The 22073-nt window shown below is 36.3% G+C and overlaps 2 protein-coding genes across 3 annotated transcripts in view; both read right to left on the bottom strand.

Moving 5' to 3' along the window:
• On the bottom strand, nucleotides 1-5240 carry LOC142351996 (small ribosomal subunit protein uS12-like). The gene is made up of 3 exons (XM_075404309.1): nucleotides 4948-5240; nucleotides 1253-1328; nucleotides 1-261 (listed from the first exon to the last, which is right to left on the bottom strand). The coding sequence occupies exons 1-3, from the start codon at nucleotides 5218-5220 to the stop codon at nucleotides 119-121; spliced, it is 492 nt and encodes a 163-aa protein (XP_075260424.1). The 5' UTR covers nucleotides 5221-5240; the 3' UTR covers nucleotides 1-118.
• A 2704-nt stretch (nucleotides 5241-7944) lies between these two features.
• LOC142343130 (dmX-like protein 1) overlaps nucleotides 7945-22073 on the bottom strand; it is a 76300-nt gene continuing 62171 nt past the window's right edge. For both annotated transcript variants that reach the window (XM_075394820.1, XM_075394828.1), the window contains 5 exons: nucleotides 20648-21347; nucleotides 20305-20391; nucleotides 19087-19285; nucleotides 15997-16226; nucleotides 7945-9178 (listed from right to left, as the gene is read on the bottom strand). In XM_075394820.1, the coding sequence (XP_075250935.1) occupies nucleotides 8969-9178; nucleotides 15997-16226; nucleotides 19087-19285; nucleotides 20305-20391; nucleotides 20648-21347 (1426 nt within the window). In that variant the 3' untranslated portion in view covers nucleotides 7945-8968. The remainder of the gene's footprint in view (nucleotides 9179-15996; nucleotides 16227-19086; nucleotides 19286-20304; nucleotides 20392-20647; nucleotides 21348-22073) is intronic.

The raw sequence follows: 22073 nt of genomic DNA, 5'->3' as shown, positions 1-22073 counted from the left end.
TCGAAGGTGTCAAAGTTTTCAATTCAATTACTTGAGCCAGCTGCAAATATATCACAAAACCGCTAATAATATTTTAAAAAGTATTGCATAATCATTCTTGTGGTGTTTATACGTTGGCCTATTTCTTTTTCTTGATTTTGTGTGCTGGAAGTGAACAATCCAGTTTTCCTCTCATGATAGAACAGTACACGTATGGCACATCCTGAGGACCTCCTCCCTGGATCATGACTACATTGTGTTCTTGAAGACTGTGCCCAATTCCTACAAACAATCATCATTTACCACAGAGCTACATCACAGAATCTTTTCCAAAGACTCAAAAACTGTTCGAATTTGATGTGCAGTTTCAGTTAGATTCTAGAATTATATACTTGATTCAGCACTAAATACCGGATTGTGTGGGCTACACGATCAAAATGTGTCTCACGTGATGATTAGACAATTTAGACTGATTAACAAAGATCATGTAGCGATGACGAGAACTAATGAATTTAAATAGACTTTATATCAAAGTCATACTCGAATTTATCATGCGCGGAGCCGTGCGTTTCTTTTGATAAATGAAAAAACTGAATAGCTAAAAACTTGAGATCCGGCAAAAATCCCGAACAAAATTGTCAAATGTGCTGACATTTTGATTTTGAGGCGACTAACAGTCCATGAAAACAATAATTCGGAAAAACAAAGATGTTCAAAATTATGGTCCACAATGCATGAGTCGTCTGTATACTGTTTTGTCACCCTTACAAATTGAGAAAAACGAACATCAGTTTGCAACGTGCGCTTTCTTCTTATTCCTAATGGAAAAAAATGAAATTCGCATCTATCATTCTCACAAGAATTCTTGGATAGAGAACATTAAGAGTACTGATAGCCAGCTTATGTGGCTCCTTCCCCGATCATATCCCCTCCCTTATGGTATGTTTGGTACGTGGAGCTATACGTTATGACTACTGCCTAAGCCGGGGGGGGGGGCTATAATAGGAAAGACCCGCTTATGTCACAATTACGTCGAATAAGTAAAAAAAAACTAAACCAGAAGTCTGCAAAACCGCTCAGTAGACATCTGCATTCATTTGAAGCCAATTTATCATGATATGACAAGAGCATAATTTGGACAAAGTACCAAACAAAAGATCTAATATTTTAAATAGTTTGATATTCTCAGAGACCTTAAAAGTTGGTCACTATTTATCATTGGGTAATATCTTGTAGTTGGAGTATGAATAATTTTCTCGTTAATTTTTCTTACCCGGAATATAAGCGTACACATGACGTCCGTCGGATAGCCTCACATAGGCACATTTTCTGTTGGCCGAGTTAGGTTTCTAAACATAAAAAAATCATTCAAGGTTGCCACTTACAATTTTATATCCCTTTACACTTCATAACTGGCAGATTTCATCTCACGAATTTGTTCAGCTGCTTTGGCATACATATCACTGAATAAGAATTATAAAGGATAACCGACTAGCGTCAGATGAATTGCTCTAAACAACAGAGGTTGCCTTTGGTTTGGTGGTAGTAGTACGGGTAGGGAGACAAGAAAAAGTAGATGAGGTGGAGGGGGTGGGGTGGGGTGCGGGGGGGGGGGGGGGGGGGGGGCGTGGGGCAAACGTTCTCAGCAATTCTAATGAAAAGTTAACTTCGAGACTAGAAAAATTCCAAGAGCATTGAACAAAGACTTACTGCAACAGTTCATCCCATTTTTGAGACAAAAATTTAAATCGTCGGACAAAAAATTCATAGATTCAAAAAAATTCATAGATTAAAAAAATGCCAATTGAAAGTTTCCATTTAAATACATTCACTACAAAAAAGAGGAAGAACATGATTACATGAGCAAAACATCAAAAATATCTAAGAGTATAGTTGTCCAGAACTAACATTAACGCCTTCACTCAAATTTAGAAAAGTTAACGTGAGAACATTAAAACGAAAACCCACTATCTTATGATCGAAAACCCACTATCTTATGACGACTTGCTCTCAAACCAAAATGAGAGGTTTTGATGTAATTGTAGCCTGCTTCAGCACTGCGGCTAGAAGCCCGTTAATTCACTAAAGGGCTGCAAATAATACTATTACAGCTTATTTTAGACCAATGCAATGACTTTGGAGTTAAGTATACCAATTCTTGCACTTTTTAAAAATTAAATGGGAAACTGAGGCCAATTCATTTAAGCAGCTTAAAATTGAGAAGGAGAGAGAGCAACTTAGATCACTCAATTGAAGAGCAAAAAACACACTTGAAAAGTCAATTCACTCAAACGAGAAAAAAAATACAATTCTAGACTAAACGTTTAAGGGCAATCTTACATAACCTATCCGTATTAGGAATCCGTACAACTTATTGCTGCAACTATTAGTTGCTCTCAATTAACCTTCAATTAGAAGGACATACACTCTTTTGACATTATCTCTTTGAATTAAAGAAAAGTTAATTTCAGAGTGAGGAAGTCATTTTTCAGAGTCCTTAATCCCACGAATGAGCAAAGAACTCTCCACTATGAGTAAAAAATGACGTCGAGCACGAAATTCAGTTAAAATTGCATGAACGAAAAAAAAACAAAAAGCAGATTTGAAGTGATTGTGACGTCATGTGGTCAAACAAAATTATTGAAATAAAAAACAAAGCAGTACAAGTCCTGACATGATTGAAAGAACGTTGATTGACTAAACAAAAACACTAGATCTAAAACGGACTATGAATGAATGTTAAAATGTCACATGTGAACAACATAGCTGCAGATTGCCAGAAAATGGCCGCAATAACTTTGTACACCTGCAGTCTCAAAAACGTTAAAAGAGAAACCAATAAAATTAGTCTTTTCATTGAAGGCTGAGATGTTATATTTTGATTAAGAACCTGTATAAGTTATTACTGCCACTATTAGCTGCTCTCAAATAACCTTCATTTAGAGTGAAACACATTCACTTGACCTTATCTCTTCGAATTAAAGTAAACAAAAGTCCATTTCAAAGTGAGGAAGTCACTTTTGAGAGTTGGGTAAGTCACGTGTGACCAAAGTTTTAATCACGCGAATGAACCAAAACTCGCTCCACTAAGAGCGAAAAATGACGTCACGCACGCACTTCAGTTGAAATTCCATGAACGAATGAACAAAAAGCAGATTTGTGGTTGTGACGTCATTATGGTCGTAACAAAAATCTTGACGAAACAAAAAAACAAGAGAAAGCCAATAATAGCCCAAGCTATCGCTGTGCGGCTATTTAAAAAACTACTAGCGAGAAAAAGAATTTTTGTTAAAACACCTTTTTTCACTCCACTTCAAAATTAGAGCTAAAAAATTTTACCTCGCAAAGCCACTTGCTTTTTCGCTCCACTTCCTGTTTCGGCATGACCAAGATCATCACTCCCATTTGACTTCAAAAATCATGAAAATGTGTTGAAAGATCTTCAAAAGACAGCGCACCAATAAAATTCATATAAAGTGAATTGTAAAAAACCAAGAGATGCCCAATAAGAGCCCCAGCTATCATTTTACGGCTATTAATTGACGAGAAATAATGTGTACTGAAAACTGATTTATAGAAAATTTCTTAGAAATGTGGAGCAGAAGGAAACAGGAAAGAAGCCTCGATTTGCTTTGGAATGACATTTAAGCTTCCTTTGAAACAATGACAAAAAATCTCAACCTTTCAGTTGGCAGCACCAAGCAGTGATTCTGAAATTAAACACAAATAAACAAATTTACATAAGTGTGTAAAACAACTTGAACTGACAATAAACCTAGTGACAGGTAGAATAAAATCACATCAAACCCTTATCACTAGGCCAGTAAAAAATCCTCCCGGAGTCGAAACAAATTGTAACATCCCGACAAGATAGATAAAACTTAAATTTCAAACCTAGCGTCTGATGAAATAACGCTACCTGATCTTTAAAGGGAGCATTACCTGATCTTTCTTATAGGGAACAGGAAAGTTCGGTTCACTTTATGCACAGGCGGTTACGACCAGGCAGCATTGAGAGCTCCCACATTTTTCATTTCTGAATTCACTATCCAAAAAAGCGAATTTCTATTTTGCTAATGTATTTTGCTTCTACTAAACTTTTTTCTTACAAATATTTTGTTAAGTGAAAAGTGGCAGAAACATGGTTCCCGTATGTAGTTTCTTAACTCGTGCATTGTGTCAAAACAACAATAAGCTTCATGTGCCAACAGTTAATACGCTATCAAGATAGGTTCAGAGGCTAATGGACACTTTTTCTGAAATCTTTTTTTCCAAATTCTGACTTTTGAGTAATATAAGAAGCGTTGAATCATCCCAGCTTACCAACTTACTTGTAATAAACGGCTTGCAGTAGGTGAGCTTGAATATCTAGCTCGTTGAGAGCCCGTGATGGTATAATTGTAGGTGATATAACAAAACCGACTGACGTCGGGCGAATTGATCTCAAACGACCGGCGAGCGGTTGGCTTCGTCAGTAGCTAGGCACGGTTTAATGAGGCTAACTTTAGCTTAATTGAAGGGGCGTAAGTGAGTGCAGCGGGGGTGGGTGCAACGGGGGGGGGCTGATGGGGTGGAAAAAGTGTAGGGGGCAACAGTGGCGGGGAGTCAATCTCTAAGGAACGCCCTTCACAACGTAAGTATAATTCTACAAAACAGATTCAGTGAATCGCATATTTGAACACTAGTCTAGTGGGCTGAAAGGCTCTAAGAGCACTTAATGCCCATTGGGCGCTGCCTGTTTATATCGCTTTAGAGGATGAAAAGTCAAAAGCATCAGACGAAAAATTGGTCAAGCGAAAAATCGCATAAAAAGACCGAAAGGACTAATATAATTGCTACAAACTTGTTTGAGAGCAATTAATAATATATGTCTTGCAACAGTTTTCGTTAACTGCAATTTGCCATCAAAAATTCAATTCAATTAAATAAGAGGCAGGACCAGAGACATCTAAGAACTCTAGTGCTTACCTTTGGTTTTTTGACAAGCAGTTTAACGATGATTCCTTTTAGCTGAGGATTCCCTTTCAAAGCATCAAACTTCTTGTGCTTTTTGTACCTCGGAGGCAACAAAGGTTTTCTGCTGATTTGAGAGAGTGAACTTCTATAACATCTGGGCGATAAAAAAGGCATGAAGTTGTTGGAAAGAAGTGACAAAACTCCATTAGCATTATGTACTGGAGGTATATAGCTGCTAGCTGCTCGAGTGCATTGCAGACAACGCTTTATAATTGAATCGAACATGGCAACAGTTACATTCTGAAAAATAACCAATTATTTAACATTTTGGAAAACAATCGTTGAGCTAACATTCTTAATAATAACCGTTTAGTTAACGTTTTGAAAAAATAACAGTCTAGTTTACATTCTGAAAAATAATCAATTATTTAACATTTTGAATCGTTTAGTTAACATTCTTAAAAACCACCATTTAGATAATATTTTGAAAAATAACAGTCCAGTTAACATCCTGAAACATAACCGTTTAGTTAACGTTCGTATAAATAACCGTTTAAACAACATTCTGATTAATAACCGCTAAGTTAACATTTGAAAAACAATTTGTTAACCTTCTGAAACATAACCAACTAAAGTCGGGCGAAGTGCATTCAAACGACCGGCGAGCTGGTTGGCTTCGGTAGTAGCCAGCTTGGGCTCAGGGCTGCTAGCATTAAGGTGTGCGCCGTGAGTGCTGGGGGAGGGGGCTAAGCACTAACGGTGGGGGGGGGGGGGGGTTCAGCGACGGGGGGTGGAGGGAGGTAGGTCGGGTTGTGGGAATGCTGGACGAGAGGGGTCCAAATCGCCAGGTTGGAGGAGGGTGGCGAGGGGTGTCGTGCGGAGGTGGTGTGACTGAGGGGGGCCAACTTTTCAGACTAAGAACCGCCCCTTCACACTCTGAAATTGTTTCCTCAAAACAGTTTTGGTGAAGCGCAAATTTAGAGACTAGTAGGACATAACGCTCTAAGAGAGCTGCTCGACCACTTAATGCCGTCCAAGTGCAACCCGTTTATCCCGTTTTTGATTCATTTGCAGTCAAATGAGTAAGTTCCATGGTGGTCATAACAACTTGATTTAGAAACTTGAGAACTTTATGAATTGTTTACCCTCAAATTACCTTTAATGAGAGTGAGAAAACTCAGTTGAGCATAACTTTCCAATTGATATAAGTAAAAATCATTTGGAGAGTTCGTAATATACAACTAAAAATATTATTGAAATATCAACGCACTTCAAAAAGTTGAAGTTTGACATCATCACGCACAAAAACTCAAGCCGAAAAATTGAACGAAATAAGCGGAAAGCCTTGATCTGAAGATTTCGTGAACACCGGGTTCCAACAAAAATACAACGCAATAAAAACAAATTAATTAAACATTCTTAAAACAACTACCTTTTCCCTCCCTTAGCAGATTCGGCGTAACGGTTAAACTTCAAAGAAAATCGAATGAGTGTGCAAATGCTAAAAACAGAAAGCAAAACAAAATTCAGAAAAAAACAAAGCACTATAAGTCGAAAGAAAATCCAGAGAATTGCAAATAAATTTTATCACGTTGAACATCTTAATGAATCAGATGGTTGACAACAAAAGCAATGGCAAACGATTCAGACAAAAAAGCAAACTAAAATATTTGAACCAAGCAAATCTCTAACACCAAAAAATAGATTGCCCGTGAGCTGACAAAACATTCTCGAGCCACAAAGCCAAACAGAAACAGACACAAAATGTCCTCAAAAATGGAATGGGTTTTGATGACATAAAGAGCGCTATCAAATCGCCAGTATGTGATTTTTATTTCATTAAGTAGCCCTTAAAAACATACAGCTTCTTAATATTTCAAATGCAAAAAAAACAGACACTATTAAATATCTCTTTGCACTGATGACCAGGCGATTATTCTAAAGTCGAGCGAATTGCTCTCAGACGACCGGCGAGCGGTTGGCTTCGGTAGTAGCCAGCTTGGGCTTAGGGATACTAGCATTAGGGGGTGTGCGCCGTGAGTGTTGGGGGAGGGAGTTCAGCACTGGGGGTTTAAGCGATGGGGGGTGGAGGGAGGTAGGGTGGGTTGCGGGAATGCTGGACGAGAGGGGGTCCAAATCACCGATTGGAGGAGGGTGGAGAGGGGTGTCGTAGGGAGGGGGCGTGAATGAGGGGTCCAAGCTTTTAAGACTAAGAACCGCCCCCTTCACACCCTGAAAATGTTTCCTCAATCGTAATATTCATTCATCCAGGGGACCCTTTTATACTTATCCGCTACAGTTGGTCTTTCAAGGTCAAATTTTGTTTTGCGGCCCTTAAACAGCATACCCGACTTGCTCGAAAGAATTGCTCTCGGACGTCGATGAATTGCGCTCGAACGACCACTGGAATCTTGAATCTACTCTAGCCCGCTTCAGCCGGGGGGGGGGTCAAATTTTAAGAACCCACCCTTCAAATCATGAATTTGCGTCTCCCCAAGTTTCGGTGAATTGCATATTTAGTGAATAGTTAAAGCGTCATGCTATAAGAGAACTGCTCAGCCAGTTAATTCCCTCCGCGCTTTACATTATCCCGTTTTTGAGAACGAAAATGGTCAGAGGATGAAAACGATCAGAAGAAAAGTTGACAGTACAAAAAATCCTATGAAAAATACCAGCTGGACTAGTACAATTGCTAAAAACTTTGATTGAGAACAATTTAAAATGCTATTGACTAAATTTAGGCTATTATGTGGATTTTGCAGCTGTTTATTATTCTCGAATAAAAATTGAAAATTGTAGAGGCCTATATACATGGTTGAAAATTGGAAGCATATATGCATAGCAATGGATTTGCACAGAAGCAAATTTACCTGGTTGCAAACAGAAATGATTTGAGGTCTAAAAGAGCAATAGATGGGCTTAAATTATTCTCGTCAATAGAGAAGTGTAAAGATACTCTCGTGTAGAAGTGTAATAATGGTAACGCGGCAATTTCTACTTGAAGAGCGACAATTTTCAGATACTGAATTGAGTGAAATAAACTAGAAATTTCAATTGCAATATAGTTCTTCTATCTACACTAAATGAATTCAGGTGATTGAATAAATAATTCCTCATTTCCTGATTGGGGTTAGCATCAACAGATCTCGGAGTAACAACACTAACAATGACATTTGTCTCTAATGGACACTACACTGTTTGGACTCGTGTTTAGTTAACACATTCATTCCACTATTTTGGGCCGATCGATCGCCGAACAAAATTTAAAAAGCAGCAGCCATTTTACATACACACGAAGATACAGCCATTAATAAATACAATATTAGTTTGGGGCTTCACATTTCATTTCATTCCAAGATTTTAATATAATGACTCTAATCAAAACAGCACAGCGCCTTTCAATGGAATATTTCCTAGAACACTTCATAAGTCTCCTAGAAGACTTCATCAAAAGATATCCAAACTATTGCAAGTATAGGAAGAAGCAACTACATTACCGACAGATATGATGCAATACAATAAATTACTGCGTAGAAAAGATAAACTCTCTCAATATACAGCAAAATTGATAATATACAGGTATTAATTGTATCGAATAAATTACAGAAGGATATAATATTAAATTGTAGAACGTGAAAGATCTATGCGCTTCTAGATTACCGTGCAAACAAACATTCAGTGAAAAATAACACCATATATCTCACTACGTCTTATGAGCTATGCTTTTCAAAGTTTTCGAAGTCGACTTGTCAAATATCTCAACACGATGATTTCTCATTCAAAGTTGATAGGCAATTGTAATTTTATTAGCCAGAAACGTGTCATTTCTCTGTAACTTCGATTTAAACTATTGCAAAACAAGGTTTCGTTTTCATCAATGCTGTTTTCTTCTTTGGTGCTTCTCAACTGATGGTCTGCATCAAATATCAACATGGTTTTCGGGATGTCAACTTTCAGAAATTTGCAACAATTTCGGACGCTCCAAGCTCTGATGATGCTCTGTCTCTCTTAGAACATCGTGATGTGATGTTGTTCATAGCAAGTATTGCGTAATGGGAGTTGCACAGTTAGTGAGTTTCCTCAATTTGACAGCCCCGTCTGAGCCACAAGAGAGGAGATGATCGCCTGAGGAGAGTATCTGAAGGTCCAGGACTCCACGAGGTCCCGTTTTGAACAGACCGTCTTTGCGCTTGTGCTCTCCCTCGCTGTGGAAGACAACTTTTGAGGAACTCAAATCGAATACCTGAAAATTAAACAAAATATGATAAAATTTGATATTGAAAATTTGATAACTTAAATGTTGGCGTTTGCTTAGGAAGCATACGCCTCCACAACTGAAGCGTACTCCTCCCTAATTTTTCAAAATCTCAGAAAGTTGAGCCCAACAAAATGATGCTTATCTAACACTTTGACCGTTGTGGTCCAACGGTAACCGAACATAGCCAAGCAAATATACCGTTCACGAGAACTCATTCAAAAAAGCGACTAATCACGCGAATGAACATAAAAACTCGCTCCACTAAGAGTAAAAAAATGACGTCATTCAGGACAAGTCATGAATTACAATCGGAGAATTGAATTGACTTATGATTTTGCAATTAATTAAGCCTCATTAGACAGACAATGAGAACTGTTAGTAATGAGACTAAGCAATAAGACCACAAGAACAACAAACATAACCGACTAACGTCGGGCGAATTGCTCTCAAACGACCGGCGAGCGGTTGGCTTTGTCAGTAGCTAGCCAAGTTTTATTGAAGCTAGCGCTAGCTTGACTCGACTCTTAAACTTTTGGTTTTCTAGCTTTGTTAGTAAACAAATCAAATAGAAAACTGATATTTAAAAAATTCGCAAATATTGCAAAATTTAAATAAAAAAGCTTCCAGATTTTGCAGTGAAAATGTTCACAATTATTTTTTCTCTCCTGAGTTATGTCAAGTAACCCATCTGCAAGACTAGAAAAAAATGGCTGGCCAGTAATGATAGTTAAACTGAAAAAAGGACAAAAACACTCAAAAATTTTGAAAACAATTGCAAATTTTAACAAAATCTTGCCAAAATTCAACACATTAAAATCTTCAAAACCATTCCGTTGTTTTACGAGACTATCCAAACTCACTATTTCAAGCTTTAATTAGTTTTAATGGCTCAAAAATATCCATAAACTTGGAACATAATTTTTGGAAAATTTAAAAAATTATATTTTATCAAAAAAGTGCTAAAGCTGGAGTCATTAAAATATTGATAACAAATTCCATGAATCTAGAAACTATGCGACAGCTGTTCATGAAGCTTTGGAGCAGGTCCCTAGGATCCTGGTGCCGGAAAAAATGATAAAAAAAGTCAAAGATTCAAAAAAATTGAAAAAATTGGAAATAATTTTAAAAATTGCTGATCTTAAAATCTTGAAAACCCATCCACTACATCTAGAAGCTATGCAGTAACCTACGCTCAAACTCTAGAGGAGGTTTTGTGTTTATGTGGTTGTTGAGGTTAGAGAAACCAAGAAAATGACAAAAAATTTCAAAAAACTTGAAAATTAGAAGTTGAAAAAAACTGCTAAAATTTGTGATAAAAGTATCAACTTATCCATGACCAACATACATTTTTCAGTAACTCATTATCAAACCCAAACGGAGAATTTTTGTTAGGCTGAAAAACCTGAATAAATGACAATAATGGCAAATAAACTGACAATAGCGATAATAAACTGACAATAAATTCAAAAATTTGCAAGTTTTGTAAAAAAAAATTGCTGAAATACGTGGCGCTGAAATCTGGAAACACATTTCATTACATTTAGAAGTTATACAGTAACTACTTTTGAACCCTAGAGGAGGTTTCTCGAGTCTTGAGGCTGGAGAAACCTAAAAACCAACAAAAACCTGAAAAAATTGCAAATTAATCAAAAAAATTGATAAAAATTGTCATATTAAAAAACTGAAAGCTATTCCAAGGCAAATAAAATTGTTTGAGTAACTTAACTTATTATCAAAACTCTAAGGACGTTTTCTGGCCCCTGCGTCCGGAAAGAAGTGGATAATAAAATATAAATTTCGAAAAAAAATATAAAAAATTGGAAAAATTTGCACGTTTTGTCAAAAAAAGGCTAAAATTCGGGATGTTAAAAAGTTGAAATCATTCCACTACCACTAGAAACTATGCAGTAACGTAATATAAAACCCTTGAGGAGGTTTCTTGACACCTAAGGCTGAAAAAACGCAAAAAATGACAAAAAAATTTTAAAAAACTTGAAAAAATTTGTGAAAATTAGTAAAAAAAATTGCGTGTTTTTAGCGATCGGTTGTTCGTCAGTAGCCACGGCAGGCGCGCGGGGTGGGGTACAACGGGGGTCTGATGGTGAGGGGGGCGTGCAACAGTGGGGTGGGGGCAACAGCGCCGTGGGGGGTGGGGGCAATAGGGGGGGGTCAACAGTGGGGGTGTCGTCAACCTCTAAGAACAGCCCTTCACAACATAAGTATTAAGTCTCCCAAACAGTTTGAGCTGAAACAGAGCTGAAAGGCTCTAAGAGCACTTAATGCCCGCTGGGCGCTACCTATTTATCCCGTTTTTGAGGACGAAAAGTCAAAAGCGTCAGACGAAAAATCGGTCAAGCGAAAAATCGCATAAAAAAAAAGACCGACAGGACTAATATAATTGCTACAAACTTCGTTTGAGAGCAATTAAAAACCAACAAGACTAAGAAAACAATTTTTAATTTTGGAAAAGAAAATCCAAATTCAAATAAGGACTACTATGCCAACAATTTTATTCACTTATTTTACATTAGCACCTTGTCATTAAATATTCATGAAACCTCTCCTTAATGATATTAGAAATAATTAGATATAACAAAAATACAGATTTCTCAACAATTAGCGTAAAAATAAGAGAACGCAATAGCTGCTCATTGATACAAACACTTTGATCAGCTGAATCCTCCTTAGCAACCGATGAGACCTTTCATTATTGAGATGAAGTGATAACACAGCAATAATACAACAAATATTCGCAGAACTCAAAAAATCACTAACATATTACAAAAACGAAGAGCGTCTAAGGCATAGAAACCAATAGCTATGAACCGAAATGATTATTCGAATTAATTAAAGCTTTCTCAGCAAAAAATGATGTGTCAAAAATGACACTAAGAGAAAAGACAACAAAGTCAACAAAAACTCAAAACTAAAATAACGATAATCTTGAAAACAATTAGTGTCAAAGTCATAAAAACAATAGCTTTGAACAGAATCAATTAAGTCGATCAATGTCATCCCATTATCTACCTTTGAGACCTATTGATAAGACAAACGTACCCGGCAGATTGCCGGAAAAGGGCCGCCGTTGATTCCCATAACTCTATTGGGATTGAAAGAAAAGAAAATATCAACAAAAATTGATTTTTGTAAAAAAAAACATTTTTAAGTGCGATCTATTTTGATGTCATTTCGTAATTGAACATACTCCTGTCTCTCAGTGAGAGGCTACAGGGTCCAGTATCAATACCAATAAGCATTATAGATAGTTACTAAAACTTATGAGAACAGTTCAAGTACCGGGCATCTAAAAATGAGCTTTATGGGTTTATCCCGTTTCTATTTCTGACTTTGATTTATTTATACTGACTCTCTTCATTTTGAATTGCTTTGCTGAGCAGCTGCTGTTTAAAAGGACTTTGAGCAGAATGACAGAAGAGTGAAACTAGCCTAGAGAAGTCAAAAAGATTTCACGCAAAATGTCGAAAAAGCGCCAAAATGGGTAAAGCGAAAAAAAGTTCGACGGAGTAAAAAAAATAGGAGCGCTTTAATAGCCGGCTGAGAAGATGAGGGCGGATATTAACAACATATAATCGCAAAATTCAAACATTCACTCAGAGTCTTTGGGAAAAAGGAGTGTCAAAGTCATGAAAACTTGTGGCTGAGTGTCAAAGTCATGAAAACTGCTGGCTATTAACTCGAATCATTAATTAGGTTCGTTTGTGTCTCCTTGGCGACAAAGCAGACCTGTCGTTGATGATAATAAATGAAAAGAACAGAAGTAATGATAAAAATAGTGACGAAGTCATAAAAAGTTTTAGCTGCTTCATGACAAATTCCAGCAACTGCAAATCGGTGCAAAAATTGAACACCAATTTTTCACTCCACTTTAAAGTTAGTTGGAAAAAATCAAGCTTCTTACCTACTCTACGTTTTCTCTACCTTTACTACTTCAGCACGACTAAAATCAGCACTCTAATTTGACCTCTCATTGACGAAAAGCCGAAAAAAGTGAGAACAGATCTTAAAACAGCTCTCCAATACAATTCAAATTCTTTGAATTGTAAAAACCAAGACAAGGCCAATAATAGCCCCAGCTATCACTTTGCGGCTATCGAAATTTGACAAATGAAACGATCGGGACTAAAAAGATCGGCAGAAAAAAAACTAATTCGAGAAACATCCACAATTCAGCGCTAAAATTTTTGTTAAAATAAGTACATTTTCCAATTCATTCGTCAGCGTTGGTCGTGCTTTGGTGGCACGAAAACAGCTTATAAATTATGAAGGTTATGGACTCCATTGACTATACGAGGCAATTTCATTCAAAGTCAGATATTCACTCATCCTTTGTAGTTTTACTTATCAACGTTACGTGTGTGCCATGGTTCCGTAAAAATCTAAAAACATAGCCGACAGATTGCCGGAATAGCTGCAAAAGAATAGACCTGCCTGCCATATAATAGAGATAGAAACAGATACAGATCTAAATTGAAAAAAAATTGACGCCGCTCAAAAAACTAGGTAAAAAACATTCAACGATAAATTAAAAGCTTGTTAAAATTCATTCCGCAGAAGCCTTTTATTAGGGGCCTTTACTGCACAAATGAGTTCCTTTGACCTTAAATAAATTCAAACTAAACTTAAGTTTTAAAGTGCAAAAGTCATTTCATTGAGTGAGGTAAGTCGCGTATGATCAAAATCTAATCACGCAAATAACCTAAAGCTAAAGCGAGTGAGAAATGACGTCACGCGCGCAAATGCCGTAAGTGAGAGGAAGAAGTCATTCAGAAAATTTGACTTTTTCAGCTTTGCTGAGTGAACAAATGTAAAACGAACAAATGTAAAACGAACAAATGTAAAACGAAAAAAGAGCGTAAAACAAAACAAAAAACATAGCCGGAAGAATTCCGGAAGCGACTCGAAGCACCAAAACTTCACAAAAAGCTGAAGCCATTACCTTTTGTATTAAACCATTAACTCATTACCTCCGCGGGTCTGATCTAAAAATCGGTGAAATTTAAACCACTGTCACCAAGAGAAAGAAAATGCAGCAAAATTTTACTATTGAAAACGTTTTGTAACGTTAAAAAAGTCTGAAATATTTAGGATGGTCAAAAAACCGATAGCCTGACAAAGCTGACAGGGCCATCAATTGCCCTCAGATAATTAATGATTCTAATCTCAAAAAGATCGCGAAAGCAAACGGCAGATAAAAACTTTTCAAAAAAGACAGGAAAGTCAAAATTATTCAAAAAAGAGTGCTCAAACTTAAGAATCAGAGAACCACTACAATTAAATTTCTAATCACGGCAATTAAGGCAAAAATAATACATGATTCTTCCTTGTTATATATATGCTAGACAACAAGATTTCATACTAATTCAAAAATTAAATTAATCATAGAAAAACAAAAGCAACAGAATAATATTCAAAGGCAAACAATCGTCTAAAAACAATACCCAGCCCGGAATAAAATTGCAATGAATAGTAATAAGTTGAAATGTTGGAAAAGACTTTCTAGCAAACTCCCAGTACAGTACTGCCTTATTTTGAATTAAATCAATTGCAAACCGAAGAAACCAAGATCTAAGAAAAAGCTGAATTCATTCAATTTTTTAACAACTGAAAAAATCAATATAACGAAAACAAAAGTAGGTGCCAGGACAAAACTAGAATGATACAAAAGAGAATGTGAAGAATATGGACACAATGTTAGGAACACCGTAACAAAAAGACCAATTCTTGATTTTTGAAAGTTAAAAATCAAATTTAAAAATTCAAGAAAAACGAGTACATTTCATTGATCAGCATTCGAGACATAGAAAAGACAACAAGTCATTCGAGACAAAAATCCAGCTTGCTGAACAGAATAAAACAAGAAAAAGCAGAATTCAGACATACGAAACAATGAAACATTTTGCAAAAAAGTGGTCAAAAAATATTTAAGACTGCATTTATGAAAATTTATCTGTTTTTTCAAAAACTTAACACCAAAAAATGATTGAATTTTTATTGAAACGAAATTAAAGTCCCTCATCTTTCCCAAAATACTATTTCTAGTAATTAAAAGCAAAATACAAACAAAAAACTGAAAAAAATTGCAAAAAACTACGAAAATCGGATTAGCAAATGTACAATTTTATGAAACAAAATTACATCGAGGTAGAAAGAGGCATTGAGTATATGAATTAACAAAGGGAAGTTGCCATATTAACTGATTTTTGACAAAAAACAGCTAAAAGATCCAAAAATGAAGAAATTAATAGAAAAAAAGCCAAAAATTAACTAAAAAATCAAGAAATATGTGCCAATTTCGCATTTGAAACGCAATTTCAGGCTATGCAAAATACTGTGCTAACAATTTCCCGGGTTTACATTTCAACATAGCATCGATTAAAAATTATTTCTACAAAAAACCAAATTACAAGCAAAAAAACTAGGCCACTTAGACGAAAAAACGGCTAAAAACGGTTATCTATATGTGCCATTCAGTCAAAAACTACTTTTCAATGTCAAAAAGTCATTCACTAAACGCAGCGCATGATCAAAAAACTTCTCTCGCTCAGAAAAAATTAGTTCACACTGCAATTTTACTCGCTTTCGCTTTTAGGTCAAAACATCGTCTGAACGAATAGTACTTCCGGTAAAAAAAAACCTTAAGAAAACCAATACTCCTCTTCGAGTCGTAAAAAACCAAGAGCACCGCAATATAGCTTCGCTCAGCTTACAGCTTCGCAGCTATAATGATGGCAGCAAGCGTTGTTTGTTTATTTGTGCGAAATTATATGCTCACTATAACACACCTTAATATCTCCATCTCTGGAACCGACAGCCAAAAGGTTCCCCAATGGATCCAAAGCAAGACACTTGACTTGAGACTGCTCCTGGGTGAATGCTGGAAGTGGTGCTTGGATCCTTCGCTGCCTTATGTCGTACAGCAGAACCTCTCCCTTAGCGGTTCCAGCTACCACTGCACGTGTAGAGGCACTGTACGTCACGCTACAGAAACTGTCAGAAGAGTTGCCCTGGTGTACTAAAACATTATTATTGCTGCTGAGAAATCAGTTCGAAACATTTTCTATTCTTGATCCAATTTCATAACTTGTCTTTTCGCCATTCCAGAGAAATAGTTTAGGGTTTCAATGGTCGTGTAGTAATTTTGGAGCCCTAAGGGAACCCGTTTATTTTTCCTCTCCATGTATATCGTTATGAAGTTATGTCGACTGATTTTACTTGAAAAAATTATTTTTCTTTCTTAATTTTACCATCCTTAGGTCTCCAGCATTTCATCGTGCAAGACTTCGGATGAAATTAAGAAATGCAATCAAATTTGACGAAGGTAACAATTTGCATTGACATCAACGCCCGTTCCTAAAGAGAGTTGTTTCATTTTTAAAGTGAAGGTCTGAATCCTGTGTGCATCATTGGACCTTAATCATTTTCTTGCTCGCTAAGTTGTTGTAGCTTCATATTGATGCAGCGTGTTGATGCTCCGTTTTCGTGCTGTCAAACTTGTTCTTCAGCTTTTAATAGAACTTTAAACATACCCGGCAGATTGCCGGAAAATAGCCGCCGTTGATTCCAATAAGCATGATTGGGATTGAAAGAATAGATATTGAAAAAAAAAATTTTTTGTACAAAAACATTTTTAAGACCGATTTATTTTGATGGCATTTCGTAGTTGAACATACTTCTGTTTCTTAGAGAGAGGCTATAGGGGCTACTAAAAATACCAATAAGCATTAGAGATGGTAACTAAGACTTATAGGAACGACGCTCAAATAGCGGGCATCTAGAATTGGGCTTTTCTGACTCTGTTTATTTTGAATTGCTTTGCTGAGCAACTGATGTTCAAAATCAATTATAGCAGAAGGAGTGAAGAGAAACTAGCCTAGAGAAGTCAAAAAGATTGCACGCAAGATGTCGAAAAAGCGGCAAAATGAGGTAAAGCGAAACATTTTTTTGTTCGACAAGTAAAAAAAACATAGCAGGACAAGTCCTGACGTACAATTCAAAGAATTTTCATTGACTAAACAGAAACTAGACCTAGAAAGGACTATGAATGGATTGGGAAAACCATTTAGAAAAAACTCCGATCCAAAAAATCGAAAAAAACCAGCAAAAATCAAAGTGAAGTTGCCGCATGTGAACAAAAAACCACTAGCAAGAAAGCGATTTTTTATTCAAACACCGTTTTCTCACTCTATTATAAATTTTGAGCAGATAAATTTCACATTCCAAAACCACTCGCTTTTTCGCTCCGCTTCCTGTTTCGGCGTGACGAAATCACTACTACTCCAATTTGACTTCAAAATCATGAAAATTTATGAACAGATCTTAAAAGAAAAACATAGCCGGAAGAATTCCGGAAACGACTAGAAGGAGAAAATTACCCATAATTATGACTAAACAACAATTGTGAAGCCTAAACCTCCACAAATGCCATGAAAAAATAAGGAAGAATAGGAACGGCATTCAAAAACAAATTGAACACAAACTAAAAAAACTTAATAATATTTATAGAAATTTTAATAGTACAAGGAAAATTGAAGCCGAATAAAGTTCCTTTGCAATTAGAGTAATGAAAAGCTCGCAAAACAATGGTCAAGTCATAATAGGGTAAGAAACTTGTCTAAGTTTTTTTTAAAAAAAGAAAAACTAAGAAAAAACTTAGCTGGCAGATTGCCAGAAAATTGCCGCAATAGATTTGTAGATCTGCAGTCTCAAAAGGAGTAGAAGACAGACAAAAAAACGTCTTTTCATTGAAGGCTGATCTGCTATATTTTGATTAAAAATCTGTAAAAGTTATTGCTGCCTCTATTAGCTGTTCTGAAATAACCTTCATTTAGAGTGACACACACCCATCTGACCTTATCTCTTTGAATTAAAGTAATAAGAAGTCAATTTCAAAGTGAGGAAGTCATTTTTGAGAGTGAGGTAAGTCAAGTGCGACCAAAAATTTAATCACGCGAATGAAAAAAAAACTCGCTCCACTAAGAGCAAAAAATGACGTCACGCATGCAATTCAATTGAAATAGCATGAACGAATCAACAAAGTGGTTGTGACGTCATAAGGTCGTAACAAAAAATCTTGACAAAACAAAAAAAACAAGAGAAGGCCAATAATAGCCCCAGCTATCGCTGTGCGGCTATTAAAAATAAGAAAAATGGTTTAAAATTTCAATTTTTCCTTAGAGAAATATGTTTTATACAAACAAAACTTTAAGCAATTGGTATTGGAAAATTCTTTAAGTGACAAGCTTCTATTCAAATCCCTTTTAAAGCATTAAAACAAAAAAAAAACAGGCAAAAAATCATTAAATTTCGTCTAAAAATCTGCAAAACTGATCAAAAACCTCCAAATTAGCATTAAACTCAAACTAAATACTTGAAACCTTCAATTCCTATCAAAACAAGCCTAAAACTAATACAATATCATAATAAAACCTCATAGCCATCAAAAGTTGCAAACAAATTGCTTTTAAAAGCCGCACGTGACCAAAAAAAATTTGCTCGCAGAGAAAATTTTTTCACACATCAATTTCTCGCTCTCTCAAAAAAAGCGGTATGAACAAAAACCACTCTCTTTTCGCTCCGCTCTTTATCTTCGTTCAGTTCCAAAATCACTCTAATTTTTTCACGCGTTTCATTTCCCGCTTCAAAAATCACTCCAATAAAATTGATTTAAAAAAGGACTTCTCCAATACTCATCTTGGAGTCGTAAAAAGACAGCGCCCCAATACAATTCAAATTCTTTGAATTGTAAAAAAAAAATAGGAGCGCTATAATAGCCGGCTGAAAAGATGAGGGCGGCTATTAAAAAGCAGCAACATTGAGCGGGTGATTCTCAAAATAAGCTTGAAAAATAGGAGTTTCTAAGCTATGCCGCTCACCGGCAATGAGATTCTTGTGTCTATTGGTGGGCATAAGACAGTCCCACATGCAAATGACAGGCATTGATCCCATCGCACCAAGGGGGGCCAGTGAGTTACTACTGCTGTATGAACCAAGACCAGTTCCCACGGTTGCTACTAGACTGGAACAACCCACAAAACAGAAACCAGCACACTGCTTACCGTGACACTCGAGTGACTGAAACAAATATTAAAACGATTTAAACGAATTGATCACGAAAGACGTTTCTTCTTAGGGGCAAAAAAGTCGATCAGAAAGTCTAATCGGCAAGATGAAGTTAGGTGGAATTTAAAGGTTAGGGTACAATTTAAAAGAGAAAAATGAAAGGAATATATGATGATCAGATTATGGACTCTTAGCTGAAATCAAAATACCATTATTACGTAAATAACCTTGAGACTCGCAATTAAATGTTTGTTTGAAAGAGCCGTCAGATGAGTAGGGGTTATTTTATTCAAATTACATTTTTTGAAATATCATAATATCAGCGGAAATACAGTAAAAATTATTGTCACACCCAATGAGCTGGAAGTAAAAATAGTTGACCAGATAACAAGGTGCAAAAACTGAGAAAATTAGGTTCTGAGGCGTACTGGAACAGAGTATCAGGTATTCTGTTCAACATTGTAGTTAAAATTGAAGAATGAAGAACATGGCCAGCAGATTGCCGGAAAATAGCCGCAATAGACGCTTGTGGCCTTCCATGAATTGAAACAACTAAAGAAATAAGATAGACAGATTGACCACCAGTCTTTCAATAGACCACTAGACTTTTTGGGTTAGATTCGCACTATCTATCATTTTTATGAGACACATGCGCTCTATAACAAAAAAGCCCTATACAGCTTTTTTCAAAATTAATATTCGAAAGCCAAAACTCAAGACACACTATTGATCTTGAACTAGTAAATTTTTATAAAATTTAAAGTTAATCAAGTGATTTCAGAAGTCATTTTTTAGTGAGGTAAGTCACGCAATTGACCTAAAAGCAGAACAAATGACGCTACGCACACAAATTTTAATTGCAAAGCAGTAGAAGTCAGGTCACAAGAATCATCGATGGAGATGGCGAATTGAAAAAAAACCGCGATGTCCCCCAATAATAGCCGCTATCGCTTCGCGGCCATTAATTAACCAATATGCTGCTAATACATCTGATGCAGGAACTTTCCTAGATAACTAAAAATGAAACTCACCATGAAAGGTTTCTGAAAACTCTGCTGTAGTCCCCCGTAAGAAGTGTGATATAAATGGAGGTTGCCTGATTCATCACACACACCCAACTAAAATACAAATTCCGGTCAATTTTGTTTAAAAAAGTAACACCAGCACAAATTTGGCTGCTATCCGTTATTACCCCCGCCCCCGTCATAGTACGTTCTGTTACACCCAAATTTAATTATAAGCAAATATTATAGCCCACTTCATTATGTCTATAACAAGTGCCAGCAGACTAGAGCGTTGCAAATATGTAAAAAAAAATAGAAAGCTGGAAGCAATAATTGAAAAGATCACGAGGATTAAAATTGAGCAATTTACCTTTTTCCCATCAGCATTAAAGTTGAGTCCGGTAATTTTGCTATTTGATGTTTTGAACATCGCTACTACATCTTCATGTCCCCATTCCCAGAGGTTCAGTTTTCCATACGAGCAACCACTCAAGTAGAAAGGCAGGAAAGGGTGCGAGCTCAACTTTCTCACATTGGTCGCGTACGTTCTCTTGAGGGAGTTGCCTTTTCGATGCGAGAACAAGCCCACGTTCGAGTATGACGTCACAGTTTGCTCATAGTCAGCTGAGGAGGAGTAAGTGTGACCAGATTTATTCTTTCCTATCATTGCTAGGGTGCTCCCACTAGATGGTGCGGGAGGACATACTATGTTAGTGATGTCATTCTCAGTTATGTCCTTTTGCGTGGCAACTACCAGACAGTGAATTGAGTGTGAAAGTGTAAGAGGAATGTTGTTGAAGCACAAAGCGTTGATAGTTTCATTGGAAACGTCTCTATAGACAACGGCCACAGGGTTCATTGGGATCTCGAACTGGTCCCAGGGTCTGATGGTTCCATCTGGACCTCTGGTCTGCTGTCTGGAGGGTATTGTGAGTTGGTTGTTGCCATGGATACCGTGCTCTCCCCCTGGCCGTGTGAAACAGTAGTGAAAGAAGAGGTTCTCCAATCTCTTTTGTCTGACTAGATAGCACCATAGACGTTTCACGGGCAACACAGCTACGCTGTTCGCTCTAAAATAATAACCTCAATTGCTACAATTTTTCAATACCAAAATTTAAAGTATCCCTTTCAAAGTTAAAGTTTTACAGTCAACCAGATTTTCCAATTTCTCTTCTAAGAAAACCTTTAAAGAACCCTATCTTTTCACAAGACTTAGCAGAAGTTACGCAATTCGTCCAAATTGAAAACAGTTTCAATTCGACGCTCAGTAAACAAGGAATTAATTACGGGGAAATAAATGAACTCAGGGAATAAATTCTACCGAATTCTAGCGTTTTCCGAGAAAATTCTAGCGTTTTCCGCTGATCTTCTCAATTTCATTCTGCTGAAGTCTTTTTTTATTAGAGACCTTCATTATAAATAAGTGTTTCTTTTATCTTACATTATGTGAAATCAAATTTTCAAAGTGTAAATTTTGTTGAGTCAGGAAACTCACGCTTGGTCACAATCTATGCAAGCAAGTCACCTTCAAACTCTCTCTAGGAGTGATAAAGAGTGCAAATGCCGTTATTGAGGAATAAAATTTGACTTTCCGCTTTTCTGTCAACAATGACAAACGAAAAATCGTCACACAGCAAAAAAACCAAGAACACCGCAGCATAGCTTACAGCTATAACAAAGAAAAAAACTCCTTTTTTACTTTTTTATAACTATATATATACATATATATATATATATATATATATATATATATATATATATATATATTATATATATATATATATATATATATATAT

Source organism: Convolutriloba macropyga, chromosome 1 (assembly GCF_964194025.1).
Source record: "Convolutriloba macropyga chromosome 1, txConMacr16.3, whole genome shotgun sequence".
NCBI lineage: Eukaryota > Metazoa > Xenacoelomorpha > Acoela > Convolutidae > Convolutriloba > Convolutriloba macropyga.
This window is presented reverse-complemented; position numbering and strand designations above follow the sequence as displayed.

Coding starts and splice junctions, on each gene's coding strand:
- LOC142351996 (XM_075404309.1), bottom strand. CDS start 5,220: ATGTTCGATTCAATTATAAAGCGTTGTCTGCAATGCACTCGAGCAGCT. Junction 1,329..4,947: donor TGCTTGTCAAAAAACCAAAG/GTAAGCACTAGA, acceptor TTTTATGTTTAG/AAACCTAACTCGGCCAACAG. Junction 262..1,252: donor TGTGTACGCTTATATTCCGG/GTAAGAAAAATT, acceptor GATTGTTTGTAG/GAATTGGGCACAGTCTTCAA.